This window comes from Corvus kubaryi, unplaced genomic scaffold (assembly GCF_017639235.1).
Source record: "Corvus kubaryi isolate FWS band 111438036 unplaced genomic scaffold, C.kubaryi_AGA036_p1.0 74, whole genome shotgun sequence".
Taxonomy (NCBI): domain Eukaryota; kingdom Metazoa; phylum Chordata; class Aves; order Passeriformes; family Corvidae; genus Corvus; species Corvus kubaryi.
Genome location: NW_024582061.1, coordinates 18,597,105 through 18,621,369, shown reverse-complemented (window position 1 = coordinate 18,621,369; position 24,265 = coordinate 18,597,105). Strand labels below are relative to the sequence as shown.

Genomic DNA, 24,265 nt, shown 5'->3' with positions numbered 1-24,265 from the left:
TACCACATGGAAGTTCCTAACGTGTCTCGCTGCCTCTTTAGCAACAATAACAGAAACAGGACACTGGAGTGACCAATCAGCTGTCTGCACACTGCCCACCTCAACACACTCACAGCAGCACTGTGAAGAGGATCAGACCCTGCACTCAGAAAACTTGTGTCCTGTTCTTCTGGAAGCGATGAAGATGATGGTGTCCCTTGTACCTCTGTGCTTCACTTGACCCAAAAAGCTCATCATTCATACCAAACCTGGGCACCACAAAGCTATTGTTGCAGGTTTTTCAGCCTGGGCCTCATTTAGCTCAGTTTGACCCTCTAGTCCAATTTTGATGATTATTATAAAGTAGACCCATTCTCTTGCATATCACAGGAGATGTAACATATTTGCTCAGCAAGGCAGTACCTACAGCTTTAGAGCAACTCTTAAGCTTCAGTCCAAGGTTCAAAATCTCCATTTTTTCAGTTCACCTCCAAAAGTCTTTATTCTCTGCCTGTGAGGACTCTTCACCTGTATCATGTCCTTTGCTTCAATTCACTAATTCTCACTTTTTGTCATATATTTCACAGGGACGGAGGTGTTCAGACACGCCTATCAAATCCAAGCAATCTTTTTGTGACATTGAGATGTTTTGCTGAATTTTGTTCACACTCACAAAGCATTATCTTTGATAAGCACACTTGAAATCCAAAATCCCAGGCTTTTAATCCTTTGTGCTATTTAATCACCCTCAGAGCCTGGCAATGTGGTGAGTACTCCCCTTCTCCTTCCTCTTGCTAGCTCATTTCCTCCCCCATACTCCCAGTATGGAGCTGCACAGGGACATTATGCCTCTGACTCTGGTATGAAAGTATCACAGACCATTCAGGCAACTCCTTAGTCCCACAGCACTGTTTGTGACTACACTAGAGAGATCCCTTGTCATAGGATTTAAGTGAAATCCTCTCAGAAATGAAAACCACTGCCATTACCACTGATAGGGCATATCTAGGGGTGAAATACGGCTCTGAGATCTGTGGATGTGGGAGGGACATCAGCATCAGAAGAGCTCTAAATGGCATGATCTGTGTTCTTCTGTGCTATCACGTTGCAACCTCTTCTCCAGTTCTCTCTCTGCTGTCCCTGTTAAGTTGCTTCCAGCTTTATTTCACTTGCAAGTTCCAAAGGCTCACACCCTATGAATAGCTAACTTTGAATTTATTTTCCCCCAGATAATAGGTTTGCATTTTTCCAGTTTGAATCTTGTGCTATTATTTCCTGCCCATATCCTGCCTCAAGCACGAGGGAGCCACACAAGCGGTGACTGTACATTACAAAAGCAGAAGGAATGGAGTCATGACGATTTTTGTGTTTGTGAATGCATAAGGCACAGACGAGGAGCGGGTATGGATGAGGGGAAGAAAAGTAGAATTTATGTTTCTTCTCAAAAGTCCAATCAAGAGTTGGCAAGAAGCAAGGGGGGCAGGGAGCAAGGAAGGAAATGTTAAATGTTCAATCTTTGTGCTGTGGTGAGAGGTTTTCTCTCCCACAAATTCTCTCTTTACCACCAGTTTCTTGACATGGTGGCACCGCTTCAATCCCTGATTTAGTAATCAGAAAACCTGCCATGAAGTTGATTCAAGCTGTTCTGGTTCTGTCCTACTGCAAATGAACTTAGAAGCTGGCCTGTAGTGTGACACAAGTAGATGTTTCCTCTCAGAAAGGAACCATTGCTCTGCAGTCACAGGAATCATTTCCTTCTCTGTCAGGGAATGAAAAAGCAAACCTAGATATTGTCCCCTCCCTCTTCCATGCAAAAGCAACAGAAAGGAGAGGACTTCCCAGCCTCCTGCCAGCTCTGTTTACTTTGGTCAGGAACTTGGAGCTCAGAGGCATTATCCTTATTGGCTGCATCATCCATGGCGTTCAGCCCTCTCTGTCCTGCCCTGACCTTGCCAATGTCTAGCTGTCTTTCCATCCCATAGACACTTTCCTTTTTTTCATCTCCTTCTTCTCGCTATGCATTGAGCTTGGTGCTTTTCCCCCTCCCATCAACCCTTCTCCTCAATGGGAGAACAGTATAGGTAACCACTAGGAAGCCTTCCCTGGGCTTTTCTTTCCATTTAGTTGCAAAAGTGATCTGCCTGCTTGGTTTGTTAATTTGCCAGGTCCTTTTCAGTCTCTGCCATCTATGTTCCCAGGCTAGCATAGGCTTCCTGCATATCTGTAGAGCCTGTGACACTAAAACATTACTTAAATAAATGCATCCTGAGATTCAAAAAAGCAAAATATTGCAGAGAGTGAGAAGCAAGTACAGAAACCTTTATGTGCCTTCCAAACCTTACTTCTGCCTGCAAAAGGAGATCCTACAACTTTCTCAGAATACCAGCATCTGCTCTAAGGAGAAAGTCCAGCAAACCTTGAGTAGAACTAACACGTGCAAATGGCACATGGGAGCAGCAGATAAATAGAAATATGTCCCATTATCAAACCTCAACCACAGTGCAAATGACACTGCCCTTGCCTTGGCCTCTTAACCAAGGTCCATTTCTATGGACAATCAACACAATTGCAGTCCAGGATGCAGGACAGTCAAGCAGACAACTCACTTTGTTGTCACTGAATGAAAGAAGAACAGTAAGGCACTGTCAACTTATGCCACTTCGTCGTGCTTGTAGGATTTTTTTCCTCTACTAACATGGTAAAACCTTGAAGCAAGTGGTACTGTGCACTGCACAGTACAACAGTCACAGAAGACAGAGTTAGAAATGAACCAGGAGCAGGAGAGAGCAATAAAGAAAACCTCTTTGGTTGCCAGAATGCATGAGAAAGGCCTTCATGTGCAGGTGGAGAATACCACCAACCACCAACCCTTTGATGTGGAGTGGGAGAGGTTCTTGTGGGAAGTGACAGCTCAGATGGGTCTGCCAGAGCAGAGGTACCATTTGCACATTATAAGCAAATACCTTCAGCTGGGCTGTTTCCAATGGAAAAATGGAAGAGACTAAGATGGAGGTTAAAGAGATGGGGACTGCAGCTCCCCTGCTCTTATAAAAGCAGGGGAAGACCACCACATATCAGATGGCTCTCATCTCACCACACCTTCTTTTACATCAAAGCACAGAAAAAAAGTTAATTTTTCCAGGTTTGGGTCTCTGTTCCTAGCACCAGCCAGCTCATGCTGCTTCCTCCATGTGTTCAGAACCTCAGCCTGAGGATCCCGTTCATCCCATCCAACAGCACCCAGGAAGGCAAGGCACCTTTGGGCTATCCATCCCCCTGAGAACTAGTTCAAACCCCTCCACCAGTTACAAATGGATTGCCATGAACCCAATCCCACAGAATCTTCTGCAGCGACCACAGTGTGATTGTCAGACAGTCTGAGATGCAAGTCCACCCACTGCCCAGCAGAATCATACCTCCCTTCCTGACATAAGAGCAAAGTTATGGTCCTTTCCACATGGGAGGACAAAACTAAATCCCAATCACTATGCAACTATAGTAGGAACAACCTCCTTATCTCATGTCCATATTAAGTTTTTTATTCATGTTAAGAAACAAGGGAACTTTTGGGTCTTCCCAGATGTGATAAGTGAGATGTGCAGAATGTATTCTGTCATAGATCCCACTCATACTGCTACAGTCCTAGAGGGAACTATTCCAATTTTTACCTGTTAAAGCTTTGTGACAAAACATGCCTACACAAATGCTGTAAAACCAGGGCATTTTCTATTCAATACCTATCATGCACTTTCAAAAGATCAGTCAGTCTGGCAACCCTGAATGATTTTGGAAAAACTAGATGTAGATGTTTCTGTAGGTTTTGTTCATCATACAGTTTACCAGAGTACTTAGAACAGAGATCATCCCTGACAGAAAAAAAACCAAAACAAAACAAAAAACAACAAACCAAAAAAAAACCAACCTAACCCAAAAACTAAACTGTGCACAGGAAGAGTTATATCTGCTCAGTGTTGACTGTAATCCACCCTTTTCTTGTACCATTGAGCTTGCAAAGCCAGCTGCCCTAAGTACTGGACATACAGCAGTCCTCGGAGGGACAGGAACATGACAAGACACACTAGAGAAATGACCAAAACCACAGAGGTGGGACTTCCAATATCCGCTTCCTCAAACTGAGTGAAGCTATAAATAAGGGAACCACCGCCCTTTCCTCTCCAGTGGATGACTGCTCACATTTTAAGTCAGGCGTGACAAAACGCAGTTTAACACATAGCTGTGAGGTTTATCCTGTCTCTGCAAATTATTGTATCACATGGACAACCCCACAATATACACACAAACACATCAGTTGCACCACTGCAGAGCAGTATGAAACTTGGTGGTTTCTATTTCTTTAAACCCACACACCAGCTGAGGCTCCACCCCGCCTTCTCCATGTCATGACAAGTGTAGAAGTAGTGAACATCACGGACTGTATCACTTCCATTTGTCCTGCAACCAGCCAGCAAGACGATGCACAGAATAAATAGCACATACAAGAGAGGAACTCTTTAGGTAGAAAGACATGCTATTTAGACTGAGGGGGGCTTAATATGCAATATGTGTTTGCAGCTAGTTAGCCAGAAAAGCACATCCAAATAGCATATAGTTAAACTCCTGTTGAAAGCATCCCAGAGAGCATGGGAACTCAGCTACAGAACTTTCCCAAGCATAAATTCTCGCATCTGCAAAAAGTGCAGAGAGACCATGTATGGCCTATTTCTTCTGGCACCCCCAGTCTCTAAAAACAATCTGTTCTAGATGCTTCCAGCCAAGCCTGACCATGCCTCCCTCACTCCTAACTCCACACCCCATTTCCCATTCATATCGTCCATTCCTCCTTTGATCTGGGCTTGTAAAGGCTTAATGCTTTTCTTATCTAATGTCACTGCGGACACCTTTAATGCCAAAGGCTACTGTTCACTGACAGTAGTAATGCCTAAAAATGTGGGACATGGCAAAACAAGCAGAGTTACAGCAGCTGCAAGCTGCTCGTTTGGGAAGAACTTCAGCAAAGGCACGACACACATGGGAAATCTTCACCCTCTCATTGCCCGTGGAAATGCTAATCCAGATTCTCACAGCTTAATTTCTCATGGCTTTGACCTGAGCACCTCCAATTAACAGACTGCAGGCATTCAGAAAAGCCTGTGAAATGAGTGATGCTTACGTCAAGGGACACCATGAAGTATGGCATGGGGATCTTGGGCAATTCAACCTTAGTGTGTCAAACCCGCAGAATGCTTAAGACTTTTGATCTCATGCTGACACTTTTCATGTCGTGGGCTTTCTATTGCAAACTGCCTTGTGGAAACCACACAGCATAAAGGGAGAAATTGCTGCAGGCATACAGAAAGACCAGTCTCTTCTCTGGATGAGTGGATAGAGCTGGTTGTCCATCACACACACATAAAGACTTACTGGGCTAACCCTTCATCCACAGGAACAGCTACAGAAAACATGATAAATCTTATCAACTTGAAACTTTCTCCTTCCTTAAGCTATTGGTAGGATATTCTCTCCCTTCTACCCTTTCTCTGTATCCAGATGAAAGGTGGAAGTATCTCAATGAGATACCAATCTGCTCAGTGGAAGCTGAACTCTCCCCTAACCTCATTGTACCTTGGCATGATGGGGATACCCTCTCTTCCTTAAACCATCCTCTTGTCGACGTGCAGCATTGCAGCATTGCTCCCAAACAGGAGCATCTATCCACACTCTTGTTCACTTGGCACGTGCTGTTACCCCCTCGCACACCTGGCTTGACAGGTCTAGCAACAGGGATGAAGCCAATGGTTGGCAGGGTAACAATGCTTCTCCAGGGCCACGGTCACAGCCTGTGTGGCCTGTCCGGTTACTCTTCTCTCTGCTGGCTGGGCACCAGCACTTCCAGATGGAGAGTTCAGAAGCAATGCTCCTGCAGGGAAGCTGATGCTGATGCTGCAGAACACCTCTGCCTCCCTGTGAAGCCTCTGATATTGGCCTGCCACAGCCTCCCAGGCTAGAGAGCAGTTTGTACAAAACTACCTTGCTCTCTCTGGACAAATAATGCTTTGTCAGCCACTGCTCACTTCATATCCAGCCTCTTAGGGGGGCTCCACTGTTGTTGCCCCATGTGAGTGGCTTTTTGATGCAAGTGTTTTGTCTGCTGGGTCCCAGATAAGCAGTTCTGTGATTGCAAGCAGCTGTTCCCTGGCAGTTGGGCAGTCACTTGTGAACAGGTCTGGGGCAGAGGATACTTCACCACAGCTGAACTCTGGTCCCCAGAGCTTGCTTTGAGATCCAGCGCTCTATTGTACTCTTTCGTATGGAGCTGAGCATCCCTCACTCCAATAAACTCTGCCACGGGAACAGAGCAGGAGAAACGGATGGTGCAGCTAAATGCAAATGCCAGCTTCTTCTGCAGGGTAAGCAAATAAACTTTTCCTGAATATTGTATTCATATATATCAACAAGAAGCACATTCTAATTCATAGGCATTAAACACAGTTAGGCTTATTTTATCCCTGAGGAAAAAAGACTGTCTTTATTTTCCATCAGTGGAAAAATTCCCACAGAATTGTCTTTGCCCACCATATGTGTCATCTTTGCTGCTGTTTTATCCATAGCTCTTTTTTTAAGCAGGTTGCTATAGTCTAAAATTAGACCAGACACATATCAATAACACCAGACAGAAGGAATAATCTGAAAAACAGCAAGATCTTTTAATCTGTGTAGATTTCAAAGAGAACCAGCTTCGTTTTTCAAATAAAGGCAATCCAATGCCATCCTCAGTAAAGTGAGAAAGGCCTTTGCCAGGTATTTTGTCAGTATCTGCTTATCTCTTGCTGGGCCTCTGCAAAGGCAGGGTTGATTCCTTGCAGTAGCAGACCACCAACTCTGTTGCAATATGGATCACATTTTAACATGGGTGCTTTCTGAAAAACTTCTTCCCCTTTCACTCACATTTCAAGCACATCCCTATTCAATCTTGCCTGTAGCATCTAGGAGACAACTCCACCAGCCAATTCTCAGCAAATGTAAAGGATCTATTTTTAGAAGTCTTTAAGATGGCAAGAAATGCTGACCTCAGAAAACTGTGAATAACAAGCTCCTTATTTCTTCTTCCCTGCCTGCTCTCTCTCTATGGAAGCAAACCACCACCATCTGGCAAAATTGCTCCGGAGTCACCACCAGGCCAGAGCTGCATTTTGAGCATCTCTGTTCCTTGATATATTCCCAAAAGTCTTGTCCATGCCAACCTCACAGGTCCGATTTGAATTCCCCCGTGCTGTCAGCCTCAGCGACTTCTCTCCATGCAGCACAGGGAGGGGATGCGGTGACTCACCCAGCCTCGGGATCCCCCCTGCCAACCCACTGTTTGTTTGAGTGATTGTATTGTCGAAGTCCTGTTGCCACATTTGTAACTACACAATTTTTTTTTTTTTTATGACAACCAAAGTTCAGTTTTATAAACAGATGCTGTTGTGGGCCTCTCTTACTCAGCTGGAGCAGCGTCAGTCGTTTTTCCAGGCTGCGGTCTCTGTGCTGCACACTGAGTCAGACACAGCCCTGCAGATTTCTTTGAATCGCTGGTTTCGTCCCAGAGACTCTTGACACCCTGCCAACAAAACAGGGCGTAGCTCATTAATTTCATTTTTTTTTTCTTCTCTTTAAAGGCAGTCTGATTCATAGTAACTCCTTTAAAACAGAGTGGAAAGACACCACCCTCCCACACCACCGGAGGAAACTTAAACCACCACCAGGTCACTCCTCTTCACTCCAGCCCTGCACTCCAGGATATCGGCACTGCAGCCCAGCACGCTCCTTCTTCCACAGGTGCCAGCACCAGTCCCAGCCCACACGGTAAGAGCTGTTCTTGAAAATCCTCACAAAGTTTTCTCCCTCAGTGGCTGCTCCCTCTGCTAGCAGCACCAGTCTGCCTTTCTCCTCTGCTCCTTCTCTTCATCTTGGCACTCGAGCTGGCTATGGCACGCACCTTAATTTTCATCTTTTGCTTTGAAATCCAGCTGCGTTCCAGGGCAAAGGGGCGCTGCAAGGCACCCTGGTTGCAGTCTTGGAGCGCTGGCAGCAGCAATGTTATTTTCACCTCCAGGACACGTGCAGTCAGGGCACAGGCACAGGGTGCCCAACCTGGGCCAGCTCACACTCAGGAGCTGCTGTGGGCTTTTGGAGTAGCATTGTTGACAAGTGTGGAAAAATGCCTGCTTGGAATTAGGGCTGCTGGCTCGGTTTTTCTGGCGCTCAGATATTTCTGCTTGTCTCTCTCCCCTCCATAATTAGTTTGCCAAGCTGTAATTTAAAACAATAGCAATCATTCCAAGTGAAGACTGAGAGGCCCCAAGGGTGCAGACTCTGGGGTACAGTGGAGACAATCTCCCTTTTTCTGGGAGTTCTGGCTCCTGAGGCTGAAGCCAAGCCCCAGCTCTTGAGCAAAGCCATGTGAAGGGTAGAAATGCGTGCTACGCCTTCCTTGGCAGCACAGCCACTGGAGTGGGGAGCACTGCGAGGAGAAGTGGGGGAGCGGGTGGAATTGCTAGGAGCACCACAATCTGCTGTTAGGGTGTGTCGAGGAGGTAGAGACACTGATGGGAAGTGTAGGACTGCAGAGACTGGCAATTTTCCCTCTTCACCTGCCTTTTTCCATGCAACCGTCCCCTCTTTCTTTTCCTCCTCTTCTTCACCAGTTCTCTTATTTCATCTGTCTGCTATGGTTTGCATCCTGTGGTCAAATCTGAACTATTTTTGAGGTCTGAGAAAGGGAGTGCAGCAAAGCCAGTTTGTTGGCACCACACTTGGGTTCCTGTTGCAGGAACTCAGCCCGCCCCTGCACAGTTTCAAGGGTTTGAAAGAGACTGAACAGTATTTAGCCCAATACGGGCAGGAATGGGTGGGGCTCAGGCTGGAGCTGTGGATAGTTACTGTATGAATGAAGTAGAAGCTGAGCTGACTGTAACTTTGTGGAAAAGGATGGATTTTGTGAATTTTGAAGTCCCCTCTGGCCCTGTTGCTTGTGGCTCAGTCACACAGTGGTGCCTCCTGACTGAGAAATAAATGTGTTGGAGTGGTGGGGAAACTGAGGCAGCGAGTGTTTCCAGGGCAGTCAGAAACTAGAATGGGAAGAAAGCATTTTTGGAAGTTGTCATTTAATACGATTAAGAATTAAATCATTTTGGTATTAAAAAAAAATGCTGTGGCCACAGAACAACTTTTACTCTGAAGCTTTGAATTCCTCAAGGCACCTCTGAGAGCAGATTTGCCCGGGAACTGCCCACTTGACATTTCTGGATGTAGTGGGATTCTTTTCTGAGCAAACACTCAAGGGAGCTGGGCATGAAGAGTGTTAAAACTTGGAGCCCATTAGCTACTGTTCCTATGATAACAGGGGCTTAGGACAGCTGAATGCCTCCACCCAGCGCACCTGGGGACTGTGAGCACTGGGAGAGGCGAGCCCTTAAAGGCAGCTTATTTCTGTTTGCTGCCTTGGGGATTAGCATCGGGAAAGGATCAAAACGGAGGTGCCTTACTAACACTGCAGTGCCTGGAAGCACACCCTGAAGTGCAGAGCCTTCATGCGAGGCCCTGCACACCCACCCAAGGAATTCCTGTCAGCAGGCTTCTGTGGAAGCTCCCCCAGCTATGACTAACCATCCAGACACGTCACACGCGGTCTGAGCCATTCATCCTGGCTACCCCTGTGTGAGAGCAGGGATCTCCAGTGGGCACATGCCATCCCGAGGGAGACAGCTGACAGCTATGGAGTCGAGCCACACCCAAGGACACATTAATGGAGAAGTGACTTGGGATCTTGCGGGGAAGCACCAAGTTTTGGAGTGGGTGCCTCAGCTGCTAGTGCTCCCCCAGTGAGACCCTGCTGAGGACAGAGAGCCCTGGGCTTGGTAAACTGGCCCTTCTGGCCAAGCTGGTGGTCTTTCAATTTTGCAGTGTGGGAGCGATGCAAGTGCATGCAGGAATTGCTGTTTGGTGGTCTGGGGTGGAGCAGAGATTGTATTTTGAAACAGTTCTGGGAGATTTGCTGATAATATCCAGCATGTTTTTTGGTAAAAGACCCACCTCAGGGCCTTGTTTATAATGAGACTGGGGAGATTTGCTGCAAGCACTAATCCGTCTCTCTATCTGTCACTCTCCCAGCCGCAAGGCTCGCTCATGGCACTCAGCCTGTGCCTGCTTCTGTTTCCTCAGAGCAAGCAAAAGCAGGAGGGAGCCTGCTGCCATAGCCTTGCCCGCTCCCATGGGGTTCACGGGCCTCATAATCCCCAGGTGGCTGCTGGGACACCCCTCCCATGGCATGTTTCCCCTTGCTCATCCCCCAGGTCACTTAGTGCTGCCTTTGCTAAGTGCTGCATGGATGGCAAAGGATGAGGCACCTGATGCTGGGCTGAAATTTGCCCTCAGTGCAAAATTTGCTCAAATGCCCCATAAGGCAAGAAATAGCCCTACTAGACCCCTTTGATGTAAACAGGTTCCTGTGCCTGGTACCTTTCAATAGGGAAGTGACAGCACTGTCACCCAGCACAACATAAGGCAGGCTGCAGAGCATGGCACTCCTAATTTCTTTCCTTCCTTCTGCTTTCCTACAAAAAAAGTAATGAGATAAAACTAAAATATGAGATTTATTTACCCTTCCTTCAAGACAGGAAGAATTAAGAGGCCTGGAGCTGCTCTTTTACTCCTCTAAAAGGGAGGGCAAGGAAGGGGATTTCCAATCTTCACATCTGAAGATGGATGCTTAATACTTCATTGGTCTTTTCTGCTGAGGCAAAGCAGCATTCACAGAAAAGGAGGCTCTTCTCCATGGCCCTGCCAGGATTGATAACTAACTCATAGCCGCAGTGCTGTAACAGTGGCAGTGAACAAACACACTGAAGCACATCTCAATTATGCCTGTACTAATCCTCTGTCAGGGCCAGTCCACACCCAATCATCCCACAGCATGACACAGGGTCTAGCAGCAGTTCCCCATATAAACTGCCCAGAGGGGAATCTGGAGTGCCTCTTAAGCTGCTCCCTGCCATTGCACTGTGGGGAGAGCAGCAAAGCAGCACATCTCGGGGCTGCCATCTGGAGTGTGATTTCTTCAAACCCTGCTGGGAGAGCTTTGGAAAGTACCTTCTTAGCTAGAACAGCTTGACAATGAACAAAGGAAACTCTGGCCAAGTTTGCAGCTTCACGCACCCTGCTCCTTCTGAACTGTTTTCAGGGAGTATATGGAAGCTGCTCTCTTGGTAAGACCAAATATAGCCCATGCCTTGTCATAGAAGGGAGGGACAGGCTAGGACAACTCAGCTCCAGAATGCACATTGCCCGAGGGAGTGACAAGTTTGCCAAGATCATAATTAAGATCTATCCCCTTTACCCTGTGAAAACCAGTCTGTAGCAGAGGCATGGGGAGACACCCATGACGAGAGCCCAGGGACAGATCTGGGCTAGGTCATCCCCAGTCCTGTAGAGAAGTGCACTGAACTCTGAGCCCTGGGGTGGCTGACACAGGTGAACAGTGACTCATGCTGAAGGCTTAGCTCTTGTGATGTGGGGCCACCTGGCAATGTGTTGGTATTTGAGGAAATCCAGGGTGAGGACCTTTGTTGTCCTTTTGCCCTCGAAGGGCAGGGTCTGCTCAATGAGGGGAGTTGTGAAAGCAACCACCATGACTGGGTCCATTGTCCACATTCTTCTCATTCCAGAGAGATATCTTCCCTGTATTGGCTCCAGCAAGCCTCTGGGAAGGATAGTGAGAGTCACGGGAACAAGAGGGGAGAGCTACAAAATGCTCAGAGCTGGGAGCAGGCTGGTCAGAGGATTGCTGAAGACCAGCTCCAGGAATGTGGACCACTGCTGAAGGAAAGCTGGGCACATCCACTGGCTGTGACAGTTTAGGCGGCCGAGCCAACCTGCCGGCTAGCTGGCCTCCAGTGGCCGCAACTCGGCCAGCATGGTGTGCCCTCAGCAGGGCAGTTCCTGATGTCTCAAAAGCCACATGTAACATGAACTAGCTTATACTGTTCTGCCAGCCCGTACTGGTCACAGGTGTAAGGAGCCCTCTGAAAGCCAGCTGAGGTATTTTACATCACGACCACCTTTATCCCACCCTGCACAGAGCACTGACCAGCTCCAGGCTGCACAGCATCCTCCTGTGTCTGCTTTATACACACGTTCCCCCCAGTTCATCAGTTGTGCACTTAGGTTAAAAGAAGGAGCTTTCACACAATTTTGCATTTTAATCCCGCGCAGTCTTTTCCAAGCTGGCTTGCTGGAGCAAAGGCACCCCAAAAGCAAACTGACCCAAAAGCTCAGACTCTTTCGATGCCTGAGTAACACTGCCCTCAGTGTCTCATAGGCTGTACTGTCATGTTCAGAGGTTTTGCAGTTTTGAGAGACAGACACACTATAAGATAAAACTTCTTTTTCAGAGTTACACTCCCTTGGGGAAAAAATAAGGAATAGCTAGACAAAACTGTCTATGTAAATCACAGGATTGCAGTTTTAATCCAAGAATGCAACCAAAAGCACAGCTGATGTGGGCTTCACAGACCTTCAACCTCTATCTAAAGGCTGTTGCAAAGAGGAAAAGCAGGTAGTCCTGCCAGCAGTGAGCTGTTTGCCTTTGCTCATACCGCACTGTAACCTGAGCTTTCCTGTCAGAGGTGTCAGATGGTTTCTCCCACGTGGGCACTGCCAGTGTCACACAGATAGATCCGTGCACCCATAAAGAAGCCATGCACACACACAGACACACACACACAGAGTTCACAGGGAACCCACAGATGCACACTCCCATTCATAGAGGGAGCCACACAGAGCTGCAGATGCACACCCCTACACACAACACGTCAACGCCCAGACTGTCAGTCCTCCCACAAATGTTCCTCGTGTATCTCAGAATCTTGTTGGAAGTCCTGCCAGCAACTCCGGTGTCTAATTAACCCACCCAGGGACCACCCAGCGCTCTAAGGGGTGAGGGCGCTCTGCATCGCACCTCTGGAGGTGCAGAGGAACACTTCTGTGCTTCCATTAGCTCTGGGGTCCCTTCCCCACCCCTCCCTCTTACTAGCTGCCCGTCAGTCCCAGCCCTTCCTTGGCGTGCCTAGTGTGAGGAGTGACAGTGTTTTCCTCCAGCAGCGGATGCTGGCTGCGTGCCAGGCCCCGGGCAGCTGTCTCTTCCCCTTCCGACTACCAAGCGAGCATTGGAGTTTCAGTTGATGTTGTCACATGGCTGAGCGCTTGAGGGTGGTTTCTTCTGGAGAAAATGCCAATTTCTCACTGTCTGCCCTAGGAGCTCTGATATTTCCCCACTCTCATATGAATCATGAGCATGAGAGCTGGAAAACCCTTATGTCTCATCTTTTGTGACTCCCCTCTGCATCTCTCAGTGAGTGGAGGTTCATCACCAAGAGTGAATTCTTGAGGAATTTGTCAGATCCCATAAGAAATTTTTCACATGGTGGTGCTTCACCACTCCCTTGGGAAGGCAAATTCCACTGATCTCTTGGAGACCACTCCACCAGGAAATGCTTCACAAGAACCAGACAAAATCTTCCATTTACTTAAGCTTATTTTCAGCTGTAGCCCCTCAGGCTGGTCTACATTTTCCTTTTGGTTGGCATTAATCTGCTGGTTTTACAACTTTGCTGTACCCCATGTGGTCATCACAGCCACTACCCACATGTACGTGAAATCTCACTGCCGTAAACCAGAGGCTCCAAAGGTCTCCATGTGCCCACACACACCTCCTGCCCAACCCTTCTCCCACACATGTGAAATCTCTTTCCAGAGGCACCAGCCTACTCATCCACGTGTCTATAAAAAGCATCTGACTTGTAAATTGAGTCAGGCTGGTCTGTCAAAACCAGGTTGTCAACAGCAGTGCTGACATACAGTAGTACGTAAAAGTCTGGAGTCAGCAAAGACTTGGGATTCATCTGGATCTCAAGCAAGAGACAGAGCAAAGGGTGAAAGCAAAAAGATTCTTCCCTGTTGTTGTTTAAAGTTGTCATGAGCTTTCTAGTAACAGTCTGACATGTCCAATGTCATTATGTCACCAAAATATCAGAGAGACCTTCCCATCTTTGCATCCTGCCAGATGACTCTGGGCACAATGAGGACTGATGCTCATAGTGCACACAAGGTGTGCAGTTGTAGCAGGTCTAAGATGCATTGATGGCCTCAGCTCAGTCAAAAGGCAGATGTACAAATTCTGCAGAAGGTTTCATCCCACACTGAGGTTTCCCTTACTGGTAGCAGCATGGCAGCATTGCTGTTTGTGGGTTGGCTTTGCAGTGAGGAATGCACTGGTAACAGAGGTGGAAGTTTGTGGCTGTCTCAAACAATACCAAACAGTTTTTACTTCCTGTCCATTACTCTCCAATTTTCTCCTTCCTTTCCAAGAGGCCTTGGCCCTGATTTGAACCACCAGTATTCCTGGTGTGACTCTGTGCCCCCTCAGACAGTGGCCAAGTTCATGTGCTTTCTCTAAATATTGGACCTCCTATTGTCCCCATCAGAGACAGCCTACTGGGAGAGACAGACCACTGATCTGACTTGCTACTGCCTTCCTTATATTCTGTAGTGGCAGCTGGAAAAGGCAGAATTTCTTTCATGTTAGTTGCTTTCAATCTATGGAGATTTTTGTTGACATTCTAACCAAAAGCATTTGTTTTTTCCCCAAAAGGCCATCTTTCCATTGTTGAGAAACCTAATGTATCAAAGTAAAGGGCCTTCAGCTGACAAACTCCATTTTAAAGGAGTCAGAGGTCACCAGCGTGGACAGGCAGTGCAATTTAGATGTCCTCTGCTCCCTGGACACTCTAGGGAGCTACAGGCTATTGGCTGGGTTCTCACCTCAGCTGGCATCTCTCACAGTACACCTCACCAACTGAGCCTGGGAGAGGCAGTCCCAAGCAGGGACCTCAGGTCAGAGAGGAAGATGGAAATGGAAGTCAGATGAGCTACATCCATTAAGGAATGCTTGAGGTCTGAAATATTTCAAATTTAGTTGTGAGTGCCCTGATTTTTCACCCGAAACAACCCCGTAATTCCTGCAGAAACGTCCTGTACACTCACCCTCTAGTCCTTTCACTGCAATGCACTTACTGTCAGAAGCAAAGCACCTCTACCTAATCTGGCTTACCCTCTTGAGTAACTCACTCCCCATGTTTGAGAAACTATACCATTGGCCTTTATCATATCTCCAAGTGGCACTTCACATTCCATCCTGATCCTTTGCTAAGAAGCAAACCAGGGGCAAGGACTCACTTCTCCATATTGCCCTCCAGACAGAAGGATCCAAACCCTTAAGTAGACAGAGGGGTGATACGGGTGGCAACAATCTGCCTGCTTGAGAAGACTTTGTCTTAGTTTTTAATAGATATTGCCAGCCTGCTTGAACTTGAACTGGGGTGCAGCAGGGCTGTGTGTTGTTCCCCAGTATGTGTACTCTTGCACGGTCAGAGAAATAGTCTCTACACAGCTAAGAGTCTGTCATGCTTATCTGCAGGTTCTTTTGTACTGAAGGCTTCTGTGGTGATTCTTATTCGTGCTTACTGTTGGTGTGGCTTGTTATTTCTCTTCATCCATCACCCCATGAAAAGGAAAGTCAGTCCACTGTTATCAGCACAAGATCTTCTCTTGACTCATGCAGGCTGTTCAGCAGGTGCATGACCTTCACTTCCCCACCAGCCTGCCCTACCTCAGTAGTCCTTCTACTGTTATGTCTCATTCCTTTTTTTCTTGGTTTAGTTGGGGTCTCTCCTCTGAAAGATGCTTGGGGAAGACTCACAAATTGTTCACTTGACTGGTTCTTGAGAAGCAGTCCTGAAACTGACAGTGTCCTGAGCACTTTATCTTTCAGGGTTAAATTATTGTGGGGTTTGAGAGCTTTGGGGTGAGTCAGTGGAAAAAACTGGCAGCTCTAGGAAGGCTAAGACTGACTCATAGCCCAAGAAGAGCCTGAGGAACTCCAAATGCAGCTGCAGTTTAGGTACGGGAATGGAAGAAAAGGCATTTGCATGCAATTCTGTCCTATTGCTCCAGCAATGCGACCCCACCCTGTAGTGGAGAACGATGTCTCACACTTAACAAATGGAAATGGTATCCTGTCAGTCCCCAGTGCTCTGCCAGTTTCTCTATCTAATGGGAGGAAAAGTCCACGCCATAGCATCAGAGACAGAAGTGAATCTATTTCAGTGCCATTCGTTCACCCACGGCTCCTCTGGGATTGTTCTCTCGTGTTTTATTTAACAGGCAGAGAGAGACGAAGAAAGGGGAAAGCAAATGAATACAGAGGGAGGCTTGTGCTTTAACTCACAAAGAATCAAAACTAAGCTGTGAGCACATATCCCCTGGGGGAGTTTGCATTTGATAGCGTGTGTGTTCAGGGAGAGGTGCTGACGTTCTCAGGAAGTAGGTGCACTGAGAGCACCTGAACTAACACTGCTCTCCTGCAGTGCTAGAACAGGCAGAAAAAGCAAAGGGAATAAAGGATTTCTGTTTTTTCTTAGAGTATTGGTCAAAGTCTTGGGTGTGGGGTCATGGTTTTGGGGGGTTTTTTTTACATTGTAAAGTAACATTTATCCCTCATTTTCATTTCTGAATGCAAACAAAAAATGCATTTAAAAGGACTGTTCCAGTCCTTTAGGATGTCATGAAAGTAGGTTTTTACTCTTTCAAGTAGAAAACTTTGTTTGAAGGTCCTCAAAAATAATAAGGAAAAGAAAAGCGCTGAATGAGATTTTAAAGAGGCCATGGAAAAATACATCCATCTAAGAAAGAAGAAAGTTTAGCCACTGTTCAGTAAAGGCAAATTTCAGAGCAGGCAAATTTGTCAGAGTTTGGTTTATGCATGCCAGTACCCTGTAGTGTCAAGAACACTTGTTACAGTTTGTGTAAGAACCAAGGTAATCAGGAAAAAGAATAAGAAGTAGTCAAAGGGACAGGAAGATTTTGAGTCAAGAGTTTGCTGCAGATATGTCACTTAGTCATGGCAACAGTTTGAGGCGCAGTGTTAATATCGGTATCAGTTGCCATCCAGCATTTTGAAATCCTCGTTCCTTTTACAGTCAATGGAAAGAAGGGGTTTAACTCTTAGGCCAGGTATGTTCATGTGGTAGCCTGAACATACTGTTGAGAACCTGGATTTTAGCAGTGCTGAACTCATAAATGACTGTCACTACAGTCAGAGGTAAAGTCCTAAGAAGGCTGTTCTTTCTCCAAGATCATCACTAAGGGAGGTACTTTGACAAGAGAGGTCACAGTGACCAGACCATCCAGCCAAATCAAGCTCTAGAGCATGAGGAGTTTGCTAGGACACCCCAAAGCAGACAAGCAAGCCTGGCCCACATTCAGCAAGCCAGGGCTTAACATCTCCAGAGAGTTCTCCAGGTGAAGGAAACCTCACAGCAGATAAGTTTTGCTTAGGAGACAGGACTAGTCACCAAACCTAATCTGTCTTACTGAGGAGTAGCCTTGTTTGGGTGGGAGCAGTGACCCAACAGAGCTGGTTCCTTGAGGTCCTGAACTCAAGGAATTCCTCCTGGTCACTAGCTAATGCTGAACTGGTCAAAGTGCCACTGATGGAGAAGCCTGCCTACCCATTGTGGTTTGGGAAACTGTATACAAAGCAGTGCCAGGAACAGCTGCAGCATTTTACAGGAATACACTCCCACTCATGGCTGCAGTGAGAGGAAAGACAGTAGTGGAGAAGGTGGAGTCATCAAGTAAAAAAAGACGCATGAATGGGACTTTACAAAGCCTTTTGTCACAGTTTGTGTGAAAGACATCATAAAGTATAATTGTGTTGTTTCAGGACAATGTTACCACACCCTGTACAAATGGTGACAGCATCAGACCTTACCTGAGTCACCTGGACCAAAATAACTTGACAGCTAACATTAATCACATGCTTGACACTGCTCTTCAGTACCAGCACTACCCAGGGAAAGAGCAACAGAGCCCTCTCAAACTTTCTAGGAAGTTTACAGGCCACAGAGTAGACTCAGTAAATGCTTTTGCCTGAAATATACTCACTTGATTTGTGAGCATTGTCTGCATTCATTCTCACAGCTTAGATTTGTTCATTGTATTTCATGTTTTCACGTGAGAAGCCATCAGTCTTGACAAACAGTGTCATGTGAGCTTTCTAAAGCACATTCCCCTCCCTTTCCAATCACATGTTCATCAGTGACAGGAAATCTTACAAAAAGTAAAAGTTTGCAGGGTACAGAGGCAAAAATACCCAAAACAAACCAAAGAGGAATTTGCATTACAAGAGAATCCTATTGCAGTAATAAAGTGACCTGTGTGCTTCAAGTTTTAAAAGGGAAACAGGCAGTTTTCATTGCAAACCTGGGCATCTTCCTCAGCTCCAGAAAACCTCCTGGTGTTTCTGTTCTGGTTACTCTCCTCTTCACTTAAAGGAGTGGTCTACTGAGTAGTGGCCACCCCTCTGGCTCACTCTCCACCACTATTCAACAGCTGATGCACCAAGGAACATGCAGTCCCCCATTCCATACCACCTGTCAGTGACCCAGACCAGTTGGAAGAGGCTGAGACACCAGAGAACAGGAAGAGAAAAATCTTTCCTGACCTCTATGAATCCCATGGGCAAAAACTCCTATTCCTTGAATGTAGGCCTGGAGTATGGCATTTTTACTTTACATTAACGCACATCAATTTAAGCAACCTGTCTATATATTCAGGCTATTTTTAAAATTCCCCCAAGTTATCTACCCATGCTCTACATCTCCCAAATTGGTTCCTTAATCTTCAGACTCAATTTAACCTCTTGAGCAGATGCTGACAAAGTTTTTATTGGCTTTATTTTGGTGATTCCCCATTTCCAGAGTGGACTTAAGATCAACTTGGGTTTTTGCATGTAAACAAAACTTACGGTAATGCTGTTCTTTGACTCAGCCCTTCCCTTCACGCCCTCCCTCTGTTCTTGTTCTCCCTCAGAGCTCTCTGTATCAGTGACACCACCTAGAAGAGACCCAAGATGTTGGTGCTACTGGCTGGTATCTTTGTGGTTCACATCGCCACTGTCATCATGCTCTTTGTCTCCACCATTGCCAATGTAAGTAGACTGCCCTGGACAAGACATGGCTTTCACCTTCCACAGCAGCAGCCAGCCTTAGATAAGGCTGGCAGGTGGACCAGGGGGTGGGTGCTCAGGTGAGGGTGAGGAACATCCACTCGCGGGCATGGAGAGAAATGAAACTGTGGTGGGTGTGCTCAGGGAGCGGGAAGGCAGCCGGGGTGGTACAGGAGGCAGCCTCTGTCTGTCACCTCCCCGGAGCCCCGAGCCAGCAGCACCTCAGCACCCTTCACCAGGGAGAGTGCAAGTCGTGGCCGGGGAGCTCAGCAGCGCCAGCCCAAGGGGCGCGGCGGGGCCGCCGGGGAAATCTGGGCCGAGGGGGACCCCTGGTGGCGCTGCCGGGGTCCCCGCGCCCCCCGCCCGCCGTGGGAGCGGATTTTGGGCTCCCCTCGCACCCACCTGGCCAGCCGTGCCCCCCCGCCACCTTGTACAGGAAGAGGGTCAGGATGACCTGGGAGATTGCTCCACGACAATTGGGACAGACTTCACGGTGATTTCCCCGGACCAAATGACTCCTGGCACTGGAAGCCAGTGCATATCCCACCAGTCCAGCTGCTCATCGCGGCCAACTCGTGCTGACATTTTCGGGCAGTTGGGCTACTCGTGCTCACTTTATGGTTTAGTCTGACAGAAGAGCGAAGAAGCTTTCCTGCCCCCTGACAACCGTTCTACCCTATTTCAGGTTTGGATGGTGGGTTCTTACAGCTCTGAAACGATCTCAACAGGACTCTGGCTGCTGTGCAACAAGACCTGCACTCAGCTGCCAGTTAGCAGTCAAAATGAGGGTAAGTTACATCCGCGTTTTCGTAATGGTGAATCACAGGACGTTGATGAGCACTGCCAAGACTGAGTCCTGACCTTCTCCAATCTATTCTCTGTGTTTTGACAGCTTCCCTCAAAGCTGTGCAAGCCTTTATGATCCTCTCGATCATTTTCTCCGTTGTGGCGCTCATCCTGTTCATTATCCAGCTGTTCACCCTGGAAAAAGGCAAACGTTTCTACATGACCGGAGCCGTCATGCTGGTTTGCTGTGAGTATGCACGTGCACGCCCTGCCACGGCTCCGAGTGCATCCCACTGCCTCTGCGAACGCAAGCAACCACACATTTGCCACACACGGTCACCAGGGGAGGTTGTCAGCCAGCTAAATGTTTCCAGTGGCCCAATTTTTGTTACAAAACAAAGGACTGGGGAATTGGAAAGTGTTGGGTTGGGATATTTTTTGCTGTATATAATGAAAGTATTCCCAGATTTTCATTAGGAAATCCCAGTGAGTTTTGCAAAATACCTTTGAAAGACAACAAAAAGGATTCAAGTGTTTTGGGGGAGCAGGGGAATAAACAGTTAGACAGCTACTGCACATGGGATTCAACACGTAGCACCAAACTGTCATCAGATCTTATTACTGATTTCCTCCTAACAAAGGTTTATTCCTCTTGGCACCCACTAAACAAGCCCCAAGTGTCTTATGTCATCACAGCTGCAAAAGAAATCCTCCACAAATAAGCCTAATGGGCAGCAGTTCCTCTCTCATATGGCACAAGACATGCATTGCAATCTCAGGGGACAACAGTACTTCAGAAGTCTTGCGGCAATGCTGGTTTCTGTGCGTTTTCCAACTCTCTTTTCCCTCTTGCTTCCTACAGGGATGTGCATTCTGATTGCAGTCTCCATTTACACAGCTCGGTTCACAGGCACGATGGTGTACTTCACAAATGCTCACCATGGCTACTGCTTCATATTGGCCTGGATCTGCTTTTGCTTCAGTTTCATCATCGGCATTCTCTACCTTGTTCTTAGAAAAAAATAAGGCTGATGGGTGTCCAGGGGAGAGGGTTGGTTACTGGGAGTGGGGAAGAATTACTCTGCTGAGAGAATTGTTGGGCCAATAGAGAGAAACAGCCACCATCATCACCACTGCCACCACAGAAAAATCACTAACAAAGCTAGAATCTTCAGAAACTCCTTCACCAAAGAGAGGGAGAAACAACTCCTACTGATCTAGCACTTCTGGGGCTAGAAATCTGCAAGTGACCCAGACAGCTCTTCTCCTTTTCTGCAAAGTTGTGCCATACCTTCACAATGCTTCAAGCTCAGCAGTGATGATTAAAGGGCACCAGAAAACTAAGGGCTATATCTTTTTCCCTTCCTACAGCCCTTCTCACTTACATTTGAGTGTGCCTTGTGGGTTGAGCATTGAGGATTATGACCCCTTTATTTGTCCATTGAAACAAATGGTATGGGCCTTTTGTTACATTTTTTTATATATATAAATATATATATGCACATAAGTTAACATTAAAGACATTAAATTGAGAGAAAAAACAATAGAAATCAGATTAATTTTGTGTTAAAATATCTACAAAAATAAGGCAGCACATTTTTTTGTTGTTCCATTTTCTATTTGATATTCCCATGACTGAATAAGATACAAGTAGGAATGGCAAACATATAGGCATGGATGTTGGAGAGAGAGAGAGAGAGAGAGAGAGAGAGAAAGTGTAGGGGTAAAGATATACAGGGGTTCCTAATTGCAGAGGATGCAGTTGCTCAGTGGTACACATGCAGAGAGGGAATCATCTGGATGTGTGTCTACACTAAAATAATCTTCTGTTCAACTCCAGAACACGTTAACAGCACTGCTCCATTGCAGATCCTCACTGAGACAAGTCTTTATCTGTAGGCAGGGCTTTTTTCCCGCATCGTCACCTGGTATATGATATTAATTGAGTGCCCCACCTCGTGACAAAGCTCATCTCAAAAGCAGATAATGGTTAGCAGAGGAAATTTATTCCCTAATGAGAGATTAGGAGAGATGAAGCAGGGCTTGTGAGTTTTGCTCTTTACTGCACAACCTTAGGCCAGCCACTTAACCTGGTGCTTTTCCATCTGCCAAATTTTTCCACAAAACTAGCTACCTCCCAGGGTTGCTGAGGGATTCTGAGTCCACTCTGTAATACAAGGTCCCCATGTGAAAGGCTGGCATAGGAAAGTTAGGCATTGATACTGCTGCAACCCACAAATTTCTGTTAGTTTGAAGAATCTCAGTCACAAGAGGCATTTGCAAGAGAGGTCAAAATTTCCTGTGACTCCATTTACAGCTAAAAGGTAGAGAGTATAAAAAACATGTTAGTGCAGATTGTGCATGGATGCTATTTACCTCTCTCTCTCTTTCTGTTACATTTTCTTCTTATGTAGACTTTATCAATTTGGTGGATATATTCTAGTACTGTATGTTGGTGTTTCATTAACAAATGTTATTTCATATATAGTCATTGTAAATATTTTGAAATGCATATTTTTAACTTTGTGGGTATAAAAATAAAATCTGATTCCCTTTATAATAAAGAGTTTTACTCTGTGTTTTTTTTTTTTTTCATTAGTGCTTCAGATATTTGTTAGCAGAAGTATTTGCTGTTCTCACTGAATCACAGCCCACCCCTTTAAGACAATGCAGAACTACCATGTTCTGTTGCATGCCAGTATATGAGATTTCCTGTTGTGGAGGGAAGGAGGAAGCAGAACAACTCTCAGAGCTCCTGTTTAAGGCTGCCTGCAAGCTCAGGCAGACAGTGTGAGCAGTGGTATCACTCAGTGTCAGCGCCAGGCTTTGTTTCACACCCAGGAAAGCTGGAAACATACTTTCTCACTCTGGCAGGATCTCATCTGTCCCAAAGCAAAATCACCAAGGTGTTTGTCTGGGTCTCACGAGTTGGTATAGTTGTTGCCTCTTCAGTGTTGTCTGGCCAAACACCTTTGCAGTTCTAGAGCTTGAGCAAAGAGTCCAAATCCCAGGACACCGGCAGATCTCAGGAAACTTGGGGCACAATCCTGTAAGCTGTGAGGTGAGGTAAGATCTAGCAAGAATCAGCTCTGTAGTAATTTTTTCTTTATCAATTAATCTACCTCTGAGAGAGTGCTAATTGAGGGTAGAACATAAATCTTTAGGAGCTGAAGTTTTACCAGAGGGGAACCTCTTAACAGCCAGCAGGGTGTGGGAAGGGCTCACAGTGTGTTACGGGTGGACACTTGTCTTGGTCTCAGGAGGTTCCAGGAGTCATACAATAATAGAATAGGCTGAATGGGAAGGAACCAATCAGGATCTTCGAGTCCAACTCCTGGCCCTGCACAGGCCATTCCGAGAATAACACTATATGCCTGAGAGTACTGTCCAAATGCTTCTTGAACTTGGTGCTGTGAGCACTGCTTAATGCTGTGGCCACCGAATCCTCCTGGCACTCCTAGAAGTGCAGGGTAACCAAAGACCACTTGGCCACTGTGGACAAGGCTAACACTGACAGGTGAGCCATGAGCCACCCACCGAGGTGGGAATACTGAGGGAAGCTAGCCAGTGAGCCTTGCAGGAGCACACCCACTGCTAGGCTGGTATGTGTGTCCTGTTTCTAGCATGGTATGAGTGTGACAGTATGATACCTCACAGGATGACAAGGCAAGGCCAGCTTTGCTGGGATGACAAGGACAGGTCATAGGCAATGGTCTCAATTTTTGAACAGTGGTCTCCAACAGCATTTGTGTCACCACAAACTTGTCATTGATAGCTTAGAAAGGGTATGAAGGCTACTGGACACTCTGGGTAGCTTGGTTTGCCTGAAAATTCACTTGGGCTACTAAAGGATCAGTACCCTAATCTACAGGTGGAAAAAGTCACTGAGTCCCCTGGCATCTGACAAACCTAGTTATCTGGTCCCTGAAGTAGAATTCATTCCAGATGAGACAGCCTTTGCTCTACACCCAGCAGCTCCCGCCACCATCTTCTGAATTCTGCTACATTAGGGGCTCACAGGCACAAAATTACATTTGCCACCACCAAGAGAGAACACATCAAACAGAAAAGCAGATGCCAACAAACATGGATCAATTACAAAACATAAGGAAGCAGGAAAGGACAGGAGCAAATAGCTCTATTGGTTGTGTCATATGACAGATATTTGCTCAAAAACCGTCTTCAACACAGCCTGAAGTGACACTGACCCAGTGCCACATGGACTGTGAGACACAAAGTCATGTCACTCCTGCAAGAGCCATTACAGGGATTTCAGAGACCAAGCTTCACAAGAGCCACAACCACAGCTGACTCCAGCATTTCTCAGCAGAGTCCTTGGACTTGGAAGAGAAGCTTTTGAAGGAGGAGAAACAGAGGAGAAATTCCTATGCCTGA

The 24,265-nt window shown here is 46.6% G+C and overlaps 2 protein-coding genes across 2 annotated transcripts in view; one reads left to right on the top strand and one right to left on the bottom strand.

The window, feature by feature from the left end:
• GSG1 (germ cell associated 1) overlaps window positions 1-24,265 on the bottom strand; it is a 92,021-nt gene that overhangs the window by 30,461 nt on the left and 37,295 nt on the right. The window lies entirely within an intron of this gene.
• EMP1 (epithelial membrane protein 1) lies at window positions 7,654-22,434 on the top strand. Its single transcript, XM_042050508.1, has 5 exons — window positions 7,654-7,824; window positions 18,949-19,066; window positions 19,770-19,872; window positions 19,977-20,117; window positions 20,733-22,434. Exons 2-5 carry the CDS (start codon window positions 18,989-18,991, stop codon window positions 20,894-20,896), a joined length of 486 nt encoding a protein of 161 aa, XP_041906442.1. The 5' UTR covers window positions 7,654-7,824; window positions 18,949-18,988; the 3' UTR covers window positions 20,897-22,434.